This window comes from Haemaphysalis longicornis, unplaced genomic scaffold (genome assembly GCF_048455015.1).
Source record: "Haemaphysalis longicornis isolate Haplotype H1 unplaced genomic scaffold, Haemaphysalis longicornis Haplotype H1 scaffold_2, whole genome shotgun sequence".
Lineage (NCBI taxonomy): Eukaryota > Metazoa > Arthropoda > Arachnida > Ixodida > Ixodidae > Haemaphysalis > Haemaphysalis longicornis.
This window is the reverse complement of record NW_027526295.1, coordinates 209,033,803-209,052,216: the sequence shown is the minus strand read 5'-3', so window position 1 is coordinate 209,052,216 and position 18,414 is coordinate 209,033,803. Positions and strand designations below refer to the sequence as shown.

The following is an 18,414-nucleotide window of genomic DNA, read 5'->3' as shown; positions in this document are numbered from 1 at the left end:
CATCTCTCCATCGAGTCCTTGGCGGACTCTTGCTACATTTACGGTCTGTTGGCAGCCACACCATTAGTGGACAGTCTACCTGTTGTCCCCAATGTGCATGACGTGACCTGCCAATGCCCATTTTCTTCGCTGAATTTGTGCTAGAATGTCTTCCACACCAGTTTGTCCCCTAATCCACGCAGCCACTTTGTTATCCCTAAGCGTGACCCCTAGAATTCTTCCTGCTAGGGGAGCAACTGTACTTCAAATATCTCCAGCATTTGTCCAACACAACACCTTTTTTTTTCAGCAATGAAAAGGGAAAGGAAAGAAATGTGTAGCACAATTTTAGGAGGTGCAGCTTAAGCATAAATGTGTCTCCAATATGGCACTGAGCAATTCAAAGTTGGAAGCAATTTGACATGCCAAAGTTTCACCTGTGTGGTGAGGTGCTGAACACTCGAGGGTTTCAGATCAATTTAAACCCCCTGGACCAACATGTTTCAAGCCAGTCCCACAAGGATGACTTTGAATTCTATATGCATCATCAGAAATATTCTCCTTGTAGCTGTCAGTCAGCGTCTCCCTAAAGAGTGCGTTTGCAAATGAGCCACTGTGGCGGATATGTATTATGCAGTACGGACAGCCTGGCTCCATTATCCTAAATCATACAACATATACAGCAACAATCCTTTGCTGCTACTCTTGAGTAACAAACACAACACATTGCTATCCAAGCAGAAATTTATTTCTCTCAGATCTTCATTAGTAGATGTACATGTTATAGCCATGCAAACATTGCACTGACATCTGAAAACATTACACTGTATATTCTTATATTACAATACATACAACAGAAGAACCGATCCACATTTGGCATAAAACAGCCAAGAACTTCTCCACCAAGTCACAGGCTTGGCACTTATAGAAAAGTAACATTGGTACGCGAACTGCACTGCTTAACAAAAGCTATTTTTTTAATCGCTTTACTTAGCTGTAGAGGAGGGCCTAAATCCACAAAGCTGAACTGTGCAGTGCATACTTGCTGCTTGTTAGTGTGTGTAGTTAATGAGCCTTAAAATTTCATCTTCAAGGCTCACAACTAGCGGGCAGGACAATGCTCTAGCAAAACTTACGCGCACACTTGTTCCAGCATTTCAGCATATTTGGGACCACAAGTCTCGCTGTGAGCTGGCCGTTCTCATGCACATACAATGAGATTAACAGCTATCCAATTCCACACCTAAATGTCACATGCACTTGTATTGCTGAAATTTTATACTTCTTTTTTGCCCCCCATCTTCAAGCGTTTCATGGCATTGCAGCTAACCAGAGCCACTTCTTGTGTCCCGATCCCCGTATGTAGCAAGTATTGCAAGTGCACACGCCTGCCTTGCGGGTCAGGCTAACACCAGCTTCAGTGTTTGGCATGATTTGGCAACAAATGCAGTAGTAGTCTTTGTTGAGGCTGCGTGTCATAGCTCGGTGCTCATTTCGTGGCATCCCGAAAGCGGGCCCCTCGGAATTGTGTCTCCAATGCTTGCTTTTGGGCCCCAAGCACTCCACGATGGCGAAGAAGAGTATACCTGTGGGAGCAGCAAAACAAGACGTTCAAAGAACGCGTCACTGGTTGCCCTGTAACACCAGACTGCCTGGCGTGCTAATTGGCGGACCGTGTTTTAAAATGAAGAGGTGCAGAGGCATGTCCATGAGACGAGCGTCTGACCTGCATTGTTTGTCAGTTCTCAATGGTTCTTTATGTGATTAGCGTGACAAAAGCTTTTAAAAAAGTTAATTTTAAACATGACAGTCACACGTGCAGCTGTCGCCATATGCTTTTGCTTCAGTCGCACATACGTGCCACGTTTTATTGCCTATATCCCGCCTGTTCTGTTCCCTGTGCCATGCAAGGCTAGCGGTGTCTAGAACCAAGTGCTGGTGCCGGATGTGCTGTCCTGCACAGTATTGAACATTCTCGGCACACCATAAAAGCTATGAAAAAGGTCGCATTGGGTGCAGTTGAAAAGTATATAAAATGATGCTGAGGTTTAATGGGACTTACTACTCAGAGCAAAAGCTGAAAACGCAGTTACTCTCTCGCTGTATAATGAAATCCCTCCTTCAAGTGATTGCTTTGTTCAAAACTATCTGCAGTCTCAACCTGACATCTGTTTCACTTAACACCACTAGCAACAATTCTCTTATCCATCCAAATAAATTCATCATAATTAGCGTTTACTGCAGAATAGCGCCGCTGATATTTTGCGCTACTCTCCGTGGCAGTGTTCTTGATGCCTTTAACTGCTTTTATCAACTCGTTTGATGTCAATACATCTTAAATGTTGTGCCTTATTTGTACCTCCACAAGAATGCTATATCCTGCTGTGATCGAGTGTTTAAGGCAGTGCTTCTTAACAATTGATGCGTGCAAGACATTTTGCAGCCTGGTGGAATGTTAGCCAAGGTGGAGCACCGCTTGTGAGTAAAATTTTAAGAAAAAGCTAGGAAGAAATATGCTTGTCAGGATATCGCAACCAAGAATTGCTACCTGTCTGCCATACTTGTAACTGGGTGCCTGGCCGTACTAGCTGCTTGTGTCTGCCAACCAAGCACCTCTTCTCAGTAACTGGAAGGACTGCACCCAGTCAAAGATACCCTCATATTGCAAATACATTGGGGAAATAATGTTTCTTCATGAGCGGCGACAGCTCACAGCCTTCTGCATTGAGAAAAAGACCCCCACCTTTCTTTTTGTTTTCTGTTATGTTTACTCGAATGCCCAGTTTTTTTTTTTTTTTTTACTCACAGCTTTGCCATCATGTCTCAATTTTTCCACTTATATTTTTGGGCTTTTTTTTTTTCTTCTGAAGACCTAGTGCAGGAACGGAATGGTGCATAAAGACCTAACTGCTGAAATTACCCATTTTTTTTCCCCTGGCTATGTTTAGGAGCTCCAAATACACTAAAGCCAAGATATTTGCATTGAAGATGTATGCGTGGAATAACTGCCCAAATCGCCCATGTTCTTCTTCATAGCTGTGTTTAAAAGGTTCATCACATTAGAGCTAAGATACCTGCATTTAAAAATATTTGAGTTGACTCACTGTCAGTTTGTTTACTTTGCATGCAACGTGCAGTCAAAAATTTCTAATTCACACACCTTCAATAATTTTTCACACATGAAAGGCATCACACACAATTATGGCTGTTTTGCTACTTGTATCTTGATTTCACATTGTAGTATTTTTTTTCCATAGTGAGCAGTGATACAATAAATTATGCCACAATTCCAACTCGGTTGGTTTATATATATACACAAAGACCAGCAGTGTGTGCATTCGAAAGATGTATCGAGCTTTCCTGCAAAGCTGTACCATCACGCAAAAAAAAGCCAGCTTAGGAGTGAAGGTTATACAAAGAGAAGCTGGTAGCTGCGCACGGTTTGCAGCAGAGAAGAGTTTTTGCATCACCGCTTCTAGAACCACAGACACACACACACAAAAAAAAGTGGTTTGGCACAAGGAAAGGAAGCTGTGCTGAATAGTGAGGGCTTTATAGACAATACCTAGAGATGCTTTTGGGGGCACCAAAGAGCCTGCAGACCCTAATATATGAAAAAGCCATTTAAAGCACCATTCAACTGAGTAAGAATGGCTACACCAAGAGTTAAACCACAGAACAGGGAGGATTTGTTAAACATTAAACCCGACGTTACTGTGGCCTTATTTTAGTTCAAGCAAAATAGTGGCTGCACACTGAAAGCTTGTTGTACATTAAAAGGAAAGGCCATTTACCGTACGTCAGAATATAGGTCGACATTTTTTACCAAAAAATTTGCCGAAAAGTCACCCCTTGACCTATATACCGTTAACTGGCATAATGATAGTCGTCCTCTGGCAACCCATCCAACTGCACAGGCACCATCGCCACAAACATCAACCGGATGTGCCGCCATCTTCTTTTTTTTGTTCCTCCTCTCACTGTCAGTGAGTGTGTGTGTGCTCAAGAAAAGTTCAGGCATATAGCACCGGTTCACCATAGCATTTAAAAGAAAGGTCATATAGTATGCCCAAGCCAACAGCAAAAAGTCCAACCAGCGTCAGTTCGGTGCCTCCGAAAAGAGTGCACCCTATTTGCGCAATGTGAAGGGACAGCTCTTGGTATGCAACGCTCGAAGACCTCGTTTCGTGGACGCTGAGCTGTGCACCTGGAACTGAGGTACAAGGCGGCCACTTCTGTCCGCGAGCATTGTGTGACGTCTTTACAAATGGGTGGCCGCCTGCGCAAACCGGCTCTCGTGATGGTCTGCTCCTTAAAGTGATCCATAAGCTATTCCCTGAGGATGACTTGCTGGTGGGAGACAGCCAGACCAAAGTAGTCGTCCAACAAGGTATCAGACAGCTCTAATGAGCTCAGACAAAACAAGGGCTTACAGCCCCAATAAAACGATAATATGTACCTAGTTTTTTTTTTTTTTTCCGATTTCTTGGCCGTGAGGTAAGCGGGTCGACCTATATTCCGGCTCAATTTTTAGTCCGACTTATACCATAAATTAGCCTGCAGCTTTCACCCACCCTTAGTGTAGTTTTCCAGTACTTGCACATACCACAAATATTAACGATAGTTAAAGGACGTTTGGAAGCTGCATAATGAATAACCTACTAGTTAATGCCGAGTCTTGCTAGCTTTGTAGCAGAACAACAGAGAATAAAGCAGTTAGCACCACAGCACATGCACCACAGGGAATCACAGCGCAAGCAAAGCGAATGGAGTTAATGAAACGCACACTCATAACTCAGAAGAGACCGACCCGAGAGTAAGTGGCCACCGTGGGGGTCTGGAAAGTCACACGAGGACCGCTGCTGGCTGCGGGCGTCATTGCCTCACGAGAGCCATTCACGGTCTCTTCGCCACATCCACTAAACCTGGAAAGAGGCATGAAGTCACTCACTAATCACCGTGTGGTAGAGTTTTGTCAATGTAATGTTAACATCAAGGCCAAAACCTGACTTATCAAGTTATGTGCACTAGATTGCAAGGAAACTTGCGTAAAATTGTCAGGTAACAATGCAAAGGCATAAGAAAAAATTTGGACAAGTTAACAAATCATAGCATTTGTAAACATCATCGGTTACTGAAAAATCACTCAGGAAATTATTCTTTTTGACACATTTTCACTTCCATTTAAAGTTTTTTGCTGTGCCCTGGTTAAGCAGGCAGCTTGCAGGTGATCATGGACACCACTTGCACATGTATTTTGAAACCCACTGAAAAAATTTTGCACACACTCTTGACTAACACTCATGTTTTTAGAATTGCCACTTTAGAGTCGGTAGGTGGCAATTTATGAAGCAACATAAATTCGAGCTTTTCTCAATATATTTTACTCATGATGTTTTCTTGCATGTCTGCTGGCCTATAATACAATAAATAAATTTAATTTCGGTGGCAGTGATTAACACATCTTTTTTCCACTGCAGATGTTACATTTACCGTGCAGTTGACGATTTATTTTTCGTACTTGAAGTAGACCGGCTGGACATCCGCATATAATCATGCAATACACCCTGCTACTGTATTCGCATTTGGCCATATACAGAAGGGAAGGAAAGTGCAACAGACCTTGCAGAAGCCATGTGATGCAGCCCAAGAGATGTGGCTCGCGGACTTCCATTGATCGGCACCTGCGCGGAGGATTCCTGCAACCAGTCATGACTGTGAGTAGGGACTTTTACTGCATATTATATACATACATACATACACACACACATAAGCAGTAGACGAAACTTCTCGAGGAGCCAGAAGAAATAGTTGAGAAAATGGTAGACGCACGATTAAAAACAAAAACAGTGGTTTACGGACGTTTTGACTGGAAGACCAGTCTTCATCTTGAGTAACCAGTCTTCATCTTGCACACACGACATATATATATATATATATATATATATATATATATATATTGTGGGCATTGGGAGTGTACTGCTGTGATATGCGTGGAAGCGACATGATCATTGTATATCCAGTGTGGAACACGGCGGGTCAATCCCTCTGTTCCTTCTACCCATTCAAACCCATCGACACTGTCATCTGTGTATAACCATCATCATCCCCGGGCAGTTCCTTCTTTCGGTGGCCTGTGCTCGGGAGCCTAATTAAAAGTGGTCCTTTAGCATCTCGAAGCTCTGTCTCTCAATATATATATATATACATATAAAGGTAGCAATTCAGTCTTGATTAAGAATTACAATACAGCCCTTTCTCAATTACATCAGCTTGCTCAACTACTAACGGCCTTGAAGGCACAACACACACTTGGTGCAGTAAAAGGACTGCTTTGCCCCAATAACAATGACACCAATTTTATAGCCAACTTTCAACAAATAATATATAAACTAAAGAAAACATACGAAGCAGTGGTGACTCCCAAGACACTTTTCGGCAATGTGTCTATGACATTGCAGAATCGTGTCTGTGCACTTGGCGGCCGGCAGCCTAAGTCACCTCCAAGAAACATCACTGGGCAGTTGTAGTAGTTTCATTTGGTGATACCACTTGATTGCTAACGTGCAGTTAACACTGTTAACTATGTTTTACGGCTGGCCCATATTTAATGCAAAAATTGCGTTTATTTATTTATTTATTTATTTTTTCAATTAAAAGGCGTCTTTCATCGCTGTAATGGAGCTGAGTCAGTTACCAAAGGCTAATTCTTTCAACGTGAACAAACTTGTATTTTGTCTACATGGCCCCTTTAGTACTGTCACTTTACTCCTCTCATTCCTTCGTTCGTGTTTGGCGCAGAGAAACATTTGTGCAGCGACGCGGAGTAATAAAAGTGAGAAAGATTGTGACCAGCAGTAAAGGCATACCATACGTCCAATTCATACAAGTTGTGCCCTCAAAAACTTGTCCTACCAAACTCTGAGACATGCCCCATCGGCTTACATCTCGTTTGGCCGTCTGCTAGAGGGACCTTGCTACACACACATGTGCCATCATTTTCATTCTATCAGTGAGATGTCACTTTTAACAGGGCACGCACGACTGGCATACTACTTATAATGGCTGAAAGACCTAGTCAGCCCATTTGTGTCATACGTCTATGCGGGATTTGTAACTGCTCCAAAAGGTGAAGTCTAATTTTAGAAATTAGAGATATTTAATGCCACCACAAGGACAAAAGGCAATGCACTACAACAATTCATGACTACCCAAAGAGAATACTTTGCAGTATATGCCGTGAGAAACAGTAGAAATTGTAGGTGAAGTGACAAACAAAATTGCCTTTAATTGCCAAAAAGTCTGCAAAATAATAAAAAGAGAAGAGGCCGCATGCAATTTGGACAACCTTGTAAGTGCAGCAGACAGAGAACGACTCACCATAAATGACTTGTAGGAGATGCCCCCGTTAGCCAAGGTTGTCATGCAAGATGACATGGTAGTTGTGGGTGCCACAAGGTTGCTCGTGGAAGATGCTCTGAAAAAAGATACAACAGCAGTTTTGTACCCACAGAAACGGCGCATACTTTTGCACAGCCCTTTCCTAAAACCTGCACATTTATTCAGCCTTAGCACTTTGGGAAATCTCAGGTAGCATACGACTCAACATACGACTGACATACGACTCAAACATCGTCAAACTTTTTGCAACAGGGTTTGGCCATTATTTGAAGCTTTAGGGTTAACTCGTCAAACAAAATGGTATAAAGCAAAATTTTCACCCTCTGTTGCTATTAGGACAAACCAGTACAGTTGAACCCAAATTTAAAAAAAGCCACTGTGGCCGACGAATTTTTTCATGAAATCGGTAACTTCTTTGTAATTTCAAAAAAAAAACATTAAGCGGGACGGAAACCGCAGGGGTAATCTAAATTAGTTTGACAGTTTTATAAAAATTCAGGTCCAGCTGCATGACAATGCACATTGGTGTTGCATTGCTGGTGTGGATGCGAAACAGCTCTAGAAAATTCCTAGGCCCAGTTCTCAGTGAATATGGCTTTTTCTCAATAATAGCTATTTTATTGAAAATCATACTGAAACAGGCTTCCCGACAAGGCATTATTTCAATTTGAGTGAATTGTATCTTTCTCCATGGCCCTTTCAAAACCTGCGAGCATTAACTATTTTCGATGTTCTCGGGCTAAAAATGATTTCTTGAGAAGTATGCGCAAGAAAGATGACAGTAACAGACAGCGGGAACTGTTGGCAAAAGGGAGCACCTTTAAAGGTCCTCGAAAGCAAGGAAGGCTCAACTGCACTTGACGATGATAAATGGCAAGGTTAGGGTAATAAGAGCACCTAGATGTGAAGACTGGCAGCTTTCCATTGCTGGTAGGACCTTTCGCGGGTCCAGCGGAGGCCACATGTTGGGGCCCTAGACCATTCGATGCTGACACCGGAGTCATCAAGGGCCGTGGAAAGGTGTCTCTCGTCATCTTTGGCGATGGCTCATAGGGTTCCGCTCCTGATGGCGGCAGGTCCGAAGGGGTGGCTGCCTTAGTGGAGGCCGTCCCTCCTGCTGACCGTGCGGCCGGCGATGAGTGCAGTGTGGAGTAGGGCGGAGGGGGGCCATCCTCCTCTTCTGGGCCATTCTTGGCATCCTTGGCCATGCGACTGCGGGGGGGAGAATTTAAGTCCCTTCGTCAACTGACCCCTGCATTGATCAGATATACAATCCATTCTTTTTCCTCAATTCGTTCTTATGCATGAAATGTTACAAAGGCAAGCTAAACAGGCTTGTCCATGCTCTTGGCCAAAAAACATAATGCCATACAATTTGCGCACAGCTCGAATGGTCTTGCGAACCAAGGGCAAAAATGTGACGACAATTTCGCTAAATATGGCCATGACCGGGGTGATTGCACTACAGGGTGCACTAGATTTGTCTTGCAAGAAACGGATCTAAAAATTTGGTCTCTCTTGGCTGGCCCATGAAGGTTCTAGGTGAGGTTGCCACATTATGGAGTAGAAATCATTCATCCTGACCCACTTCATTTAAATCAGGAGTTTTGCTCATGATACTGCTGTGAATTTAGCGTGGCGAGCTCCCTATTCTAGGCTGCACTTTGTGGAAGAAGCTCGTGGAAAGTCGAGTCGAATTGCAAGTTCTGTGCATCTGGTGGGCCACATAGCTCTGCGATTCACTGCTGGTGCATGCTTATGATGTGCGCAAAAAATATGTTGTGAATTTAAAAGAAAAAAAAAATGTCATTCTCGTCAATTTGGTGCACTTTGCAAGAACTATTTGCTTTGCCATAACTGCACGTTGCTTGACACACCAAATACAATTTTCAGTTAAAATATTTGTGCATGCTGGCTGGCAGGTTTCCTTTCCAGAAGGTGTGGAGAGGCGCATTGACATGAGCCATCACATATGTATCATCCAAAAATGTGGTTGGCTTCTTCACTAACTTCGCAGCTAAAGCTTTTCTCTCTCATGGCCCACAACCCTGGGGCAAGGAGGTCAGGAAACGAGCAGCAAAAAATTTTCTTTACTAAAACCCAGCTGTTTATTTGCTAACGTTAAGGTTTGAGGTGAACAAGATAAGTGCAGCAAATCTCCTAGCCTACCTTGAGGCAATCTTGGCCATCCTGTAGTTAGGGCGGCCAGCTGTGGGCGAGTATCGAATTTTGAAGAGTCTGGAGTCTGTCCTGTTCAGAACACATTGACAAAGAAGAGAAATGAGTTCACTTTGCACCGCGAAGAGTGAAGAACTTTTCTCACAAACATGTAATTGTATCATCTAGCCCGAGCATACATGGCTGATGTGAAAGGGACAATAAAGTGAATTTGTCAAGCTCCAGTTTTTGCTTGCACTGCATAGGCTGGCTCACATAAGCACACTTTTCATCGTTTATCCGGTTGATAAGTCGTTAATTATTTTATAAAGCCAGAAAGAAGAAAAACTACCATGAGCAGTTTGCGGCGGCCACACCAACTAAAGCAGTGACATCAATGCAAAGTACTATGTGATTAAACAATGTTCAAGATTAGAATTCAAACCAGTTTCGGTTTCGGTTCGGTGAAACAACATGCTTGGCATCCGACGTTATCGTTGGCTGGGCATTGTCAATGTCTCAGTAATCAACATACTGCGCTTCTGCCATGTTGTTGGCTGTAAAACTGGAGATAAGCCCAGCAGCACAGCTTGGAATCATAACAATCAGTAGCCGAGGCGTACGCAGTGGATGAACGCCCTCTGCATCATTGGAGACGTTCAAATGTGATGCACTTCTCCTCCACCTTTGGAGCTTGCCTGGCTCATGCCTGTATCGTAAGAGGCGTGTTCCCACCAGTCCAACGGTCGGCTGATTGCGGACTGTGCCCGCAGGCAGTCTGTGCTTACGGTAACACCCCACCAATGAGAATTCACCAGCGCGTCAGTGTCAGTCCGCACGCGTTCTGAGAACTCGCTTGTGGAGCAGTGAATGTTACAGCACAAAAATGATGCATTCATTATAGAAAACATTGCCGAAAAACAGATAAATCAACTTTTAAAAAAATACGCACTATCAGGGATTCAAACTTGCGAATCGCAAAACAATATTCATAGTGCTCCAGACCACTCTGCCATAAGCTAGCACTGTCAGGGGTGGAAATATAAAGTATATAATGTGTAGCCAGTTTACAATTTTATTTAGTTTTAACATTTCAAGCAGCTTAGATGACTATTTCTTGAATAGTGCTCGTGCAATAAGCGTCCCCCAAATCCTCGAAATATCTCATGTCTAGCGACTGCATTCCCTAAGCAGAAAAGGGTTTGTAGATGTTTGGTCGTGCTGCTGACTGCTGTGCTAGTTCACCCAGCGTGTGAAGGGCTTCCCGCACCCTGGTTTTACACTGTACGATACAAGTTTTGGCCGATTTTAATTCCTTAGTACCTATATTGACTTCTCAGATTCTTCTCCCATCTTCAATTGGCTTCAGAATTTCCTGCCAGCGTACCAGTCAGCGAAGCATTGCATGTGCGCTTGTGTGGAGCGAGTTGGACTTAGATACAGTCTACAAAATAAAGGCACATTTTTTGAGGCACAAACATTTCATGGCTGCTTTCAACTGAGCAAACGAATTGCGACGACCCTCCGGCGGCCGGCTGACTAAACGCCGAACCAACTGATTCTGTCGGAGGGCTGTCCAGCCATGGAGTAGTGCAGTCAAGCCAAGCCATTTTGTTTCGACGTCATACAAAACGTCTTAGGAAATTGGCAAGGAGGATGCAAAGAGTATTTTCGAATTGATTTTTCTGTTGAACAAACAAAGAGTGGTCGAAACATGGCCTAGAGACTCCAGATCACAATTTGCGCTAGTAATCCCACCCACAATATTTACAAATCACTTCAGTGTCCCTTGAAGGAAAGCAGTGCAAAAATGGCACCTGTGTCACCCTGGATGTTTGCGCCTCTTCTCCATTGGAGAGTTTTGTACCCATTTACTTAACTTTAACCTAACCAACTATGTTTTATTATAAACCACGCCTTTGCACTTCACATAGATTGCCTGTTGCAGACAATTCTTGGAAAAGCTCTGCAATTTTATGAAGGTAAATGGGAAAAAAAAAGGATAGGATGCAATGCTTACTCCACTTTCGTGTACTTGATATCTTTCCTCTCTTCTTCAGTCAGTGTAACAGGATCAACCAAGTGGTACCTGCATAAAAAATTGGCATTACCAAAAAGATGTTCAGTGATGAACTAAAAGGCTTGCACATGTATTAAAATAAAAATAAAGACTCAGCATCAGGTTTATGAATGAATACAACCACAATTCTACAGCAAAACCTTGTTACAAGAGACACTGTTAGAAGAGACACTTGGTTATAAGAGACATTTGAATGAAAGCGGTTTGGTTGGTTTTCCTATGTTCGCCATGTTAGCAACATTGCACACAAGAGACCTTGGCTACAAGAGACACGTTTTTTGGTTGCCTTGAGGGTCTCTTGTAGCGAGGTTTTACTGTATTATGATAGCACTTCTTTCAGTATCATTCCTTAAAACTAATGGCCAGGGAAACTAATGGAGATGGCAAAGGAAATGAAACATGATGCTACCCTCCTCATTTTTAGCTCATCCTGATATCAGCACAACTTAGCCTTATGGCGTTTGGTGGGTTAATATGTATGTTGCACCTATTAGCCTACCACTAATTATCAGCAAGGGCACTTTGGAAAAAAATGAAAATGCTAAGCAGTCACTGCTGAACACAGAATGTATACTCCAGCAACATCTCATAGTAAATTTTTTCAGATCTACTGACTATTAGGGATTGGAACTGGCTGCAAGAGATGCAAGTGTGCTGTACGGGTGAAGAAGTATTTTATTCTAGTGTGTAACCTCTCGTTACTGTAATGCCCTTCGGAAAAGCGGGGCATTCATTGAATGAAGATCAATTTCTTGGCACTGAGACATGCTTTTGCTGTACAATGCTCTCATAAAGCTGGCTCTTGGTTTACATCAATCTCCTAGGCCGATCCTCCTGCAGTATGTGCAATAAGAGTTCTCCATTTACAAAAAGCAACACCCACAAGTTTTTGTGCTTTACATGCTCATTCTCATAGAACCTTTCTTGGTTCACATGCCGCCCTCGTCATGACGTTTTTGTAAAGTTGGCTTTTCTTCCCTATGCATGTGTTCGCAGTGAAGCCACTTTCAAATGGTGTTTCCAGATTAGGTGGCATGAAGTTGTGTTAGCCTTCAGTATACAAATGGACAGAAAGTTGGGAAGGTTGGTAAAAATTCTTGACGTAAAAATTTAACAGTGCAACGGAAGGCAACAAAATGAATACGGAGGAACACCAAAATGAACACCACAAGCGTTGTCGTTCCACACAGAGTTTGGTGTATGTTTTTTGCAATTTCTGTATGCTGCACTCTTAAATTTTGAAGTGCAGAGCTCTTTACCCCGCTTGTCGTCGTAGCTCATCCGCTGTCACGTTACCTAACCACCGCAGTCACACGGCGTCACGCACCCAAACAAAGGCTTCGAAAAGATACCCGCTCACCCCTCGATTCAGCCTTCCGGCCAAAAGTGAAAAAGATACTTGAACACAAAACCATTCGAAACTCCTGGAACCGATGGCACTGGTCATGTTTATTAGTCTTTATTATTTAGCGCAAAGAAAACAGCTGATCCATTGGAGGAAAAATATATGTACTTAACCGGTAGTCCCCGTGTTAATTTACTTAGGAATGCTCACTTGGTTGGCTTTTACAATATTATGCAAGAGAAGTGGCCGCCAAAAGAAAAAAATTGGCCGCGTATCTGCTCCTTTCGTTGCAAATGTCGTGAAAAGACGATAGTCTTAGTAGACATTTGCCAAGGAAATGCCCCCCTTTGCTTTCCCGCTCACCTCTCATGCTGTTCCTGTACCGTCGCGTTCATTCCAAGGTAAACACACTAAAGGTTTGCGCAAGGCGATTTGAATTTACCGCGTTGTTCTGCTAAGGCCGGGTTCCTCGATGCCAGCGCTGCAGTACGGTGGAGACGCGCGTGAATGGAGGCGGTCGACTAGAAGGTTTATAGAGCCGCGTGGCCGTGCTCCACGTGCGTTCCAAGCAGAACGTGGAACCTAGCTAGTGGAACCTTTCGTTGCTGTTGCCGCGTGATTTTTCATATGCCGCCAGGAGGCGGCGGTTTTCTGCAGTAGATGTAGAATATCATTTGCTATCGAAAAACCAAGCATCCATGAATTTTTTAATAAAGGAACACTGTAAATATCCCTTGTGTACTAATTTCCTGTCTTATAATGTCTTCTTCTCGTTCAACAAAGTTGACAAGTATGAACATATAAACTGGGCTTAGACGTTTACATGTGGCTGTGAGTATATAAGGCTATTGCGCAATATCAATTTTACTTTGGCCTGGTGGCTGAATGGAGTCACAGACAGACAGACAAACATACAGGCAGACATACAGACAGACCAAAATTTGTGGGTTTAAGTAGCCCAAGAAAGACTATCGTCTTTAAAAATGATGCGTTCAAAATGGTGCAGAAAGGCTCTGGCACGTGCAAGATGAAAGCAAGCACAAAATGAACAGAACTCTCGCATACGCTGCTCCAAGCAGAACAAGAAACAAAAGATAACGAAAAGGATGCAAGCTATCCCAGGAGAAGATGCGTGAGCACTACAAAGACGTAAAAATTGAACTGCATGAACAAAAATTTTTGTTCAATTCATCAAGAGAAAAGTGAGACAGAGAGGGGAAGAGCGTCAGAGGTGGTAGCAAAGAGCGGAGAACGGCTCCACAGCCCTTATGGCGAATCACTGCTCTGCCCTTCTCACAGCTTTCATGTCAAATGGAACTGCTTTAATTTTTCGTACGTGTAGCTGTCTCTAAAAAAAAAGATAGCAGGGCAGTTAGAATGCTCTACTGGTCGTAATGGGAAAAGTGCATTGGCAAAGAAAGAACCATATAAAAGAGAAAGGTTAATAAGTAGAAGGTGCTCAGTTCCATTGCACTAACAATAATGCTGCGACATGTGTAAAGTACTAGTTGTATAATTAAGGCAATAGGCCCCTTTATAAACTAATGAGGGCTACAAAAATCTCCACAAAGAAAGTCAGTCAGTGTATTGCAGGGAACAAAAATGACAGCAACAAAAATGTAAACCTGTTCTGTTAATTCACCTGCTGAAATCTTCAGCTGCTGTTGCATTTACAAAGAAAATAAAATACTCACTCGATGTGCTTTTTCACATCTTCTGGTATAGCCCGTTTAACATCTGGAGACTTTGAACGGGACCGATGCCTGCATAAAAAAGAATGCCATAAAATTCAGTTCAGCTTCAGTTGCACTAACACAAAATTGCATATCTTGCAGTATGCTTCAACCTCATTCTAAGACCTTACAGCTGCTACAAAAAAATACTTCAAATCTTGCCAGCAAGAAACATCTGCAGGCGTTACTATGCAATGCATATATCGAGAGTGCAGTAACCAGTCAGTGAGCTGTTCCAGATTTTTTGTAGCAATATGCTTCATGTTTACGCCTTCATAAAACTTGTGTAACATAAATGGCTTTGTTAAGCTCCCATTTATGACACTTTTTTTTTTGAAGTTTGACTCCATCTTAGTAACTCAACAAAGGTTTCTGTGCAACAAAGGTGAAAGTTTCCCTTTATCTCACCTCCTGGTTTTCCGCCTCTGCGCATACTGCGCCTCTGACTCCGTTTCCATCCCGGACTGAATGTACCTGGGGGTATAAAAAAAGAGGAAGAAATCACATCTTTAAATCAATAGTCACACTTGGCCTTGTTCCACAGAGTACAGTAAGCCCTAGTTATGATGAAGTCCTGAAAACAAAAAACTGACTCAACAGGTGCATTTAGAGATTCAAATAATGTCCCTACGTAAGGAGAATACAACTTTTTGAACGAGCAAGATCAAAACCAGGAATTCTCACCAGGTACCCCCTAACAAAATTTCCCCACAGCAACTTTCTTTTTATTGTTTGTCTCTCGCATGCAGAGTGGTTGCCGTCATCTACCCATGGCCTTCCTCTGCCCTTACCCGCTCTTCCTTCCCGAGAGGTCCCGCACGACTGCACTCTGGGGGGGCTTGATGCAACCGTTGGACTGCTGCTGCTGCTTCTGCACTTCCTTCCACTGGGCTTCCGAGTCAACCAGCTCGTACGACCTGCATGCGAGAGATGGGTTGCAATGCTCCCTAAGTTGTCAGTGCTATGCCTTGTAAGGAGCTGCTTTCTGTCTTACAGTCACGCATGGTATAGAGTGGGAGTTTTTTTTTTTCGTGTTGTCTACAGTGGAGATGAAAATATTGGCTGTGGAATGAAAAAAACTGATGGTGCATTTGGCTAGTATGCTATATTTCACAGTAGGTCTCAGTCTGCTGCTCCATGCTTTTTTCTAAAGCTATGATATAAAACGTAAGCCATACTCGCTAGAAATCAGTTTTTACTTCCAGTATCAGCACGCACTCCACTCAATGCTAGCACTTAGATTGCCAAAATGCATAAAAAAAGTAAGAAAAGTTAATTTATTTCATTTCTACATATGTAAGCTTTAACAGCTGGAGTGGAGTACAAGAAAAAACAGCTAATTTTCTTGCTTTCTTGTTCAGGCTCTTCGTGCAGCTGAGAATTTTCAAACTGTTCCTTCAAAGCAGCGTGGTACTATCAAGGACATACCATGTTGAGAATATTTAAATGGGGCACTCTACACGATTAAAAAAAATTACTATCTCTTAAGTCACTGGCTCGGCAGTCAAGGCCTCTCTTCAAAAAATTGGAGCACCTTGACACACAGCAGGTGAAAGTGCTTACACAATGAATGGTTCATTTTGTAATGGTTTACGAGTGTACACAGTGAATGCTTTTTTTTGGCAGCCTATCAAAGATAAAATATAAGTAGACCACACGATTAAGACTAAAATAGCACTGCAGTACCATGCTTGTGTACCCCATTTTCCTGTCTTTCGTCTTTGCACTGTTTACTACCACTATGGCTCATGTGGGTACCAAGATACTAGAGATCTGAAGAAGCTCTCGATACACATAGTCAACTTTACCTTCCCTGGTGAGCCGTTGGTATTGGTGCCCAACGGTACACTAGGGGATGCCCTAAAGCTGACAGCAAAGCATTTTTGTTTTCTCTAACAAGAGACGTGTCTCTGCCCTACAATTGCGACTCAAGTAATTAGCCTTATTATCGTGCCCACCTGTGCCTCCTGTGATGCCGATGCTTGTGCCTGTGGTGATGGTGATGGTCAGATTCGCTCCCACTGTCCCTTGAATGGCAGCTGAAACAGGTACCAATCCCTAAGGGCAGCACGTAGCGAACATATCTGATGCAAAACTTATTACCTCTTGTTTTTTACTTTAAAGGGGCCATGCAGACAAAACACAAGTTCGGTTCATTCAAAAGAGTGCCTTGTTAGAATCATACTGACACCCCTTTTAACGCACACTTCGCTCAAATAAGTTATATAATTAGGAAAAAAGGGAATGGCCATGCAACCCGCTAGCTCATTTCCTGCAACAGAACCTACGATGCCATATGCCCAGATGCGCGATTGGCTGAGGCCGGCAAAAGCAAACACAAATTAGGCGGGGCTTATAAGCTTGCCAAATGAGCTATTTGCACTTAAATGTAATGCATATTCATCTTACAGCAGTAACAATGGTAGGGTAAACAATGAAAGTCACGAAAATACCCGCAAACATAGAAGTACCGATGCGCACGGCTGTTGGTACTGGGCTCTCTATGCTTGTTTTAGCTGCACAGCAGTCCGCCGCTTTGGAGTTGTTTACATGACACTGGCCGATTGGCGTAAGCGACGTTGTGTTACGCGACTGTTTGTCGAGCATACCCCATGTTTTACGATACAATTACTTTCTACCGTAACAGAAACAAGCCAGGTGCAAATACAGTCAAAAACAAAGCAACGGTGGACAATGGTCAGCAGCTCAGTATGGCAGCGCCATCTGGGAAAACTGACGGTAAGCAAGGCTGTAGAGCCAATGACGCATTGGAAGTTCGTTTCAATACCCGCCCTTGTGACTTCATGGTGGCGGACGTAACGAAAACACACGATTTGGCGGTATAATTAAAATATTAACCTAAATTGATTAATTTCTCAGTGAATACAGCATCATTTGTTTCTGGATAAGCACTGGGGGCACTGTAAAACACGAAATCTTTTGAATAAAACAAATTTGTATTTTGTCTGCACGGCCCCTTTAAGAGCAGGCGCTAGATGTGTTTAGCATGTGCACCTGTCCTTCTGCGATAAATTAATTATTTGTATCGTCTTCACTTAATACAATAAGCCAGGCGGGAAAATCGGCCAGTGGCTTTACTGTCCAATACACAGAAGGATATGCTTTTTCTTAATTGTACCTAGCAAACAAGATAAACATAACATATTTTAAAGCCTTAATTTTTCACGGCACCCTGTCGTTTTCTGAATCAGATGGCAAAGTTTAACGTGACACAGTGCATATAAAGAAAGGGCGAACACTGATGCGCTACCGGAAGTTCTTTCGGGAGTAGCGAGCAGTGCGGGGGTTACCTGTGGCGGCAGCCCCCACTGCTGGCTCGGGAGCACTTGGATGCCTTGGAGCCTCTGGAAGACTTGGACACTTCACTCTCATTGTCTGAACCCCGCCGGCTGCGATGGCTGCAGTGAAGATGTATAAAAACAATTGCTACACTCATTTGTATGCTCTGTGGTGCTACAGTGCAACCTGGCTAAATGGAACCTAAAAATAAAGGCAAAACAGGTTTTGTTTAGTAGGAGTTCCATTTAGTAAGAGTTATAGTCTTCTCAATTTTATGAACAATGATGGAGATATTTGATACGGAGGATATACAATAAGTGTTTTGAGAATTGAAATGTGCATGACAATGTGTCCGGGAAAGCCCAAGAACACTTTTGATTTTTGGGTGCAGAGGTCAATGTGCTGCTGGTGCTTTCCAT

At 43.0% G+C, this 18,414-nt stretch overlaps 1 protein-coding gene and 1 long non-coding RNA gene across 6 annotated transcripts in view; one reads left to right on the top strand and one right to left on the bottom strand.

The window, feature by feature from the left end:
- Nucleotides 1-711: 711 nt before the first annotated feature.
- Nucleotides 712-18,414, bottom strand: part of LOC144169854 (band 4.1-like protein 4) — a 135,415-nt gene continuing 117,712 nt past the window's right edge. For 3 of the 5 annotated variants that reach the window (XM_077699243.1, XM_077699247.1, XM_077699246.1), the window contains 12 exons: nt 18,007-18,114; nt 16,654-16,734; nt 15,487-15,612; nt 15,104-15,169; nt 14,657-14,725; nt 11,558-11,626; nt 9,550-9,630; nt 8,278-8,592; nt 7,360-7,456; nt 5,602-5,678; nt 4,790-4,904; nt 712-1,565 (listed from right to left, as the gene is read on the bottom strand). In XM_077699243.1, the coding sequence (XP_077555369.1) occupies nt 1,455-1,565; nt 4,790-4,904; nt 5,602-5,678; nt 7,360-7,456; nt 8,278-8,592; nt 9,550-9,630; nt 11,558-11,626; nt 14,657-14,725; nt 15,104-15,169; nt 15,487-15,612; nt 16,654-16,734; nt 18,007-18,114 (1,315 nt within the window). In that variant the 3' untranslated portion in view covers nt 712-1,454. Of the gene's footprint in view, nt 1,566-4,765; nt 4,905-5,601; nt 5,679-7,359; nt 7,457-8,277; nt 8,593-9,549; nt 9,631-11,557; nt 11,627-14,656; nt 14,726-15,103; nt 15,170-15,486; nt 15,613-16,653; nt 16,735-18,006; nt 18,115-18,414 lie in introns of all 5 variants that reach the window. The other 2 variants (XM_077699245.1, XM_077699244.1) reach the window with 2 other exon arrangements.
- On the top strand, nt 3,938-15,569 carry LOC144169856 (uncharacterized). Its single transcript, XR_013322531.1, has 3 exons — nt 3,938-4,369; nt 5,579-5,696; nt 15,445-15,569. It is a non-coding gene; the product is annotated as an uncharacterized LOC144169856 (long non-coding RNA).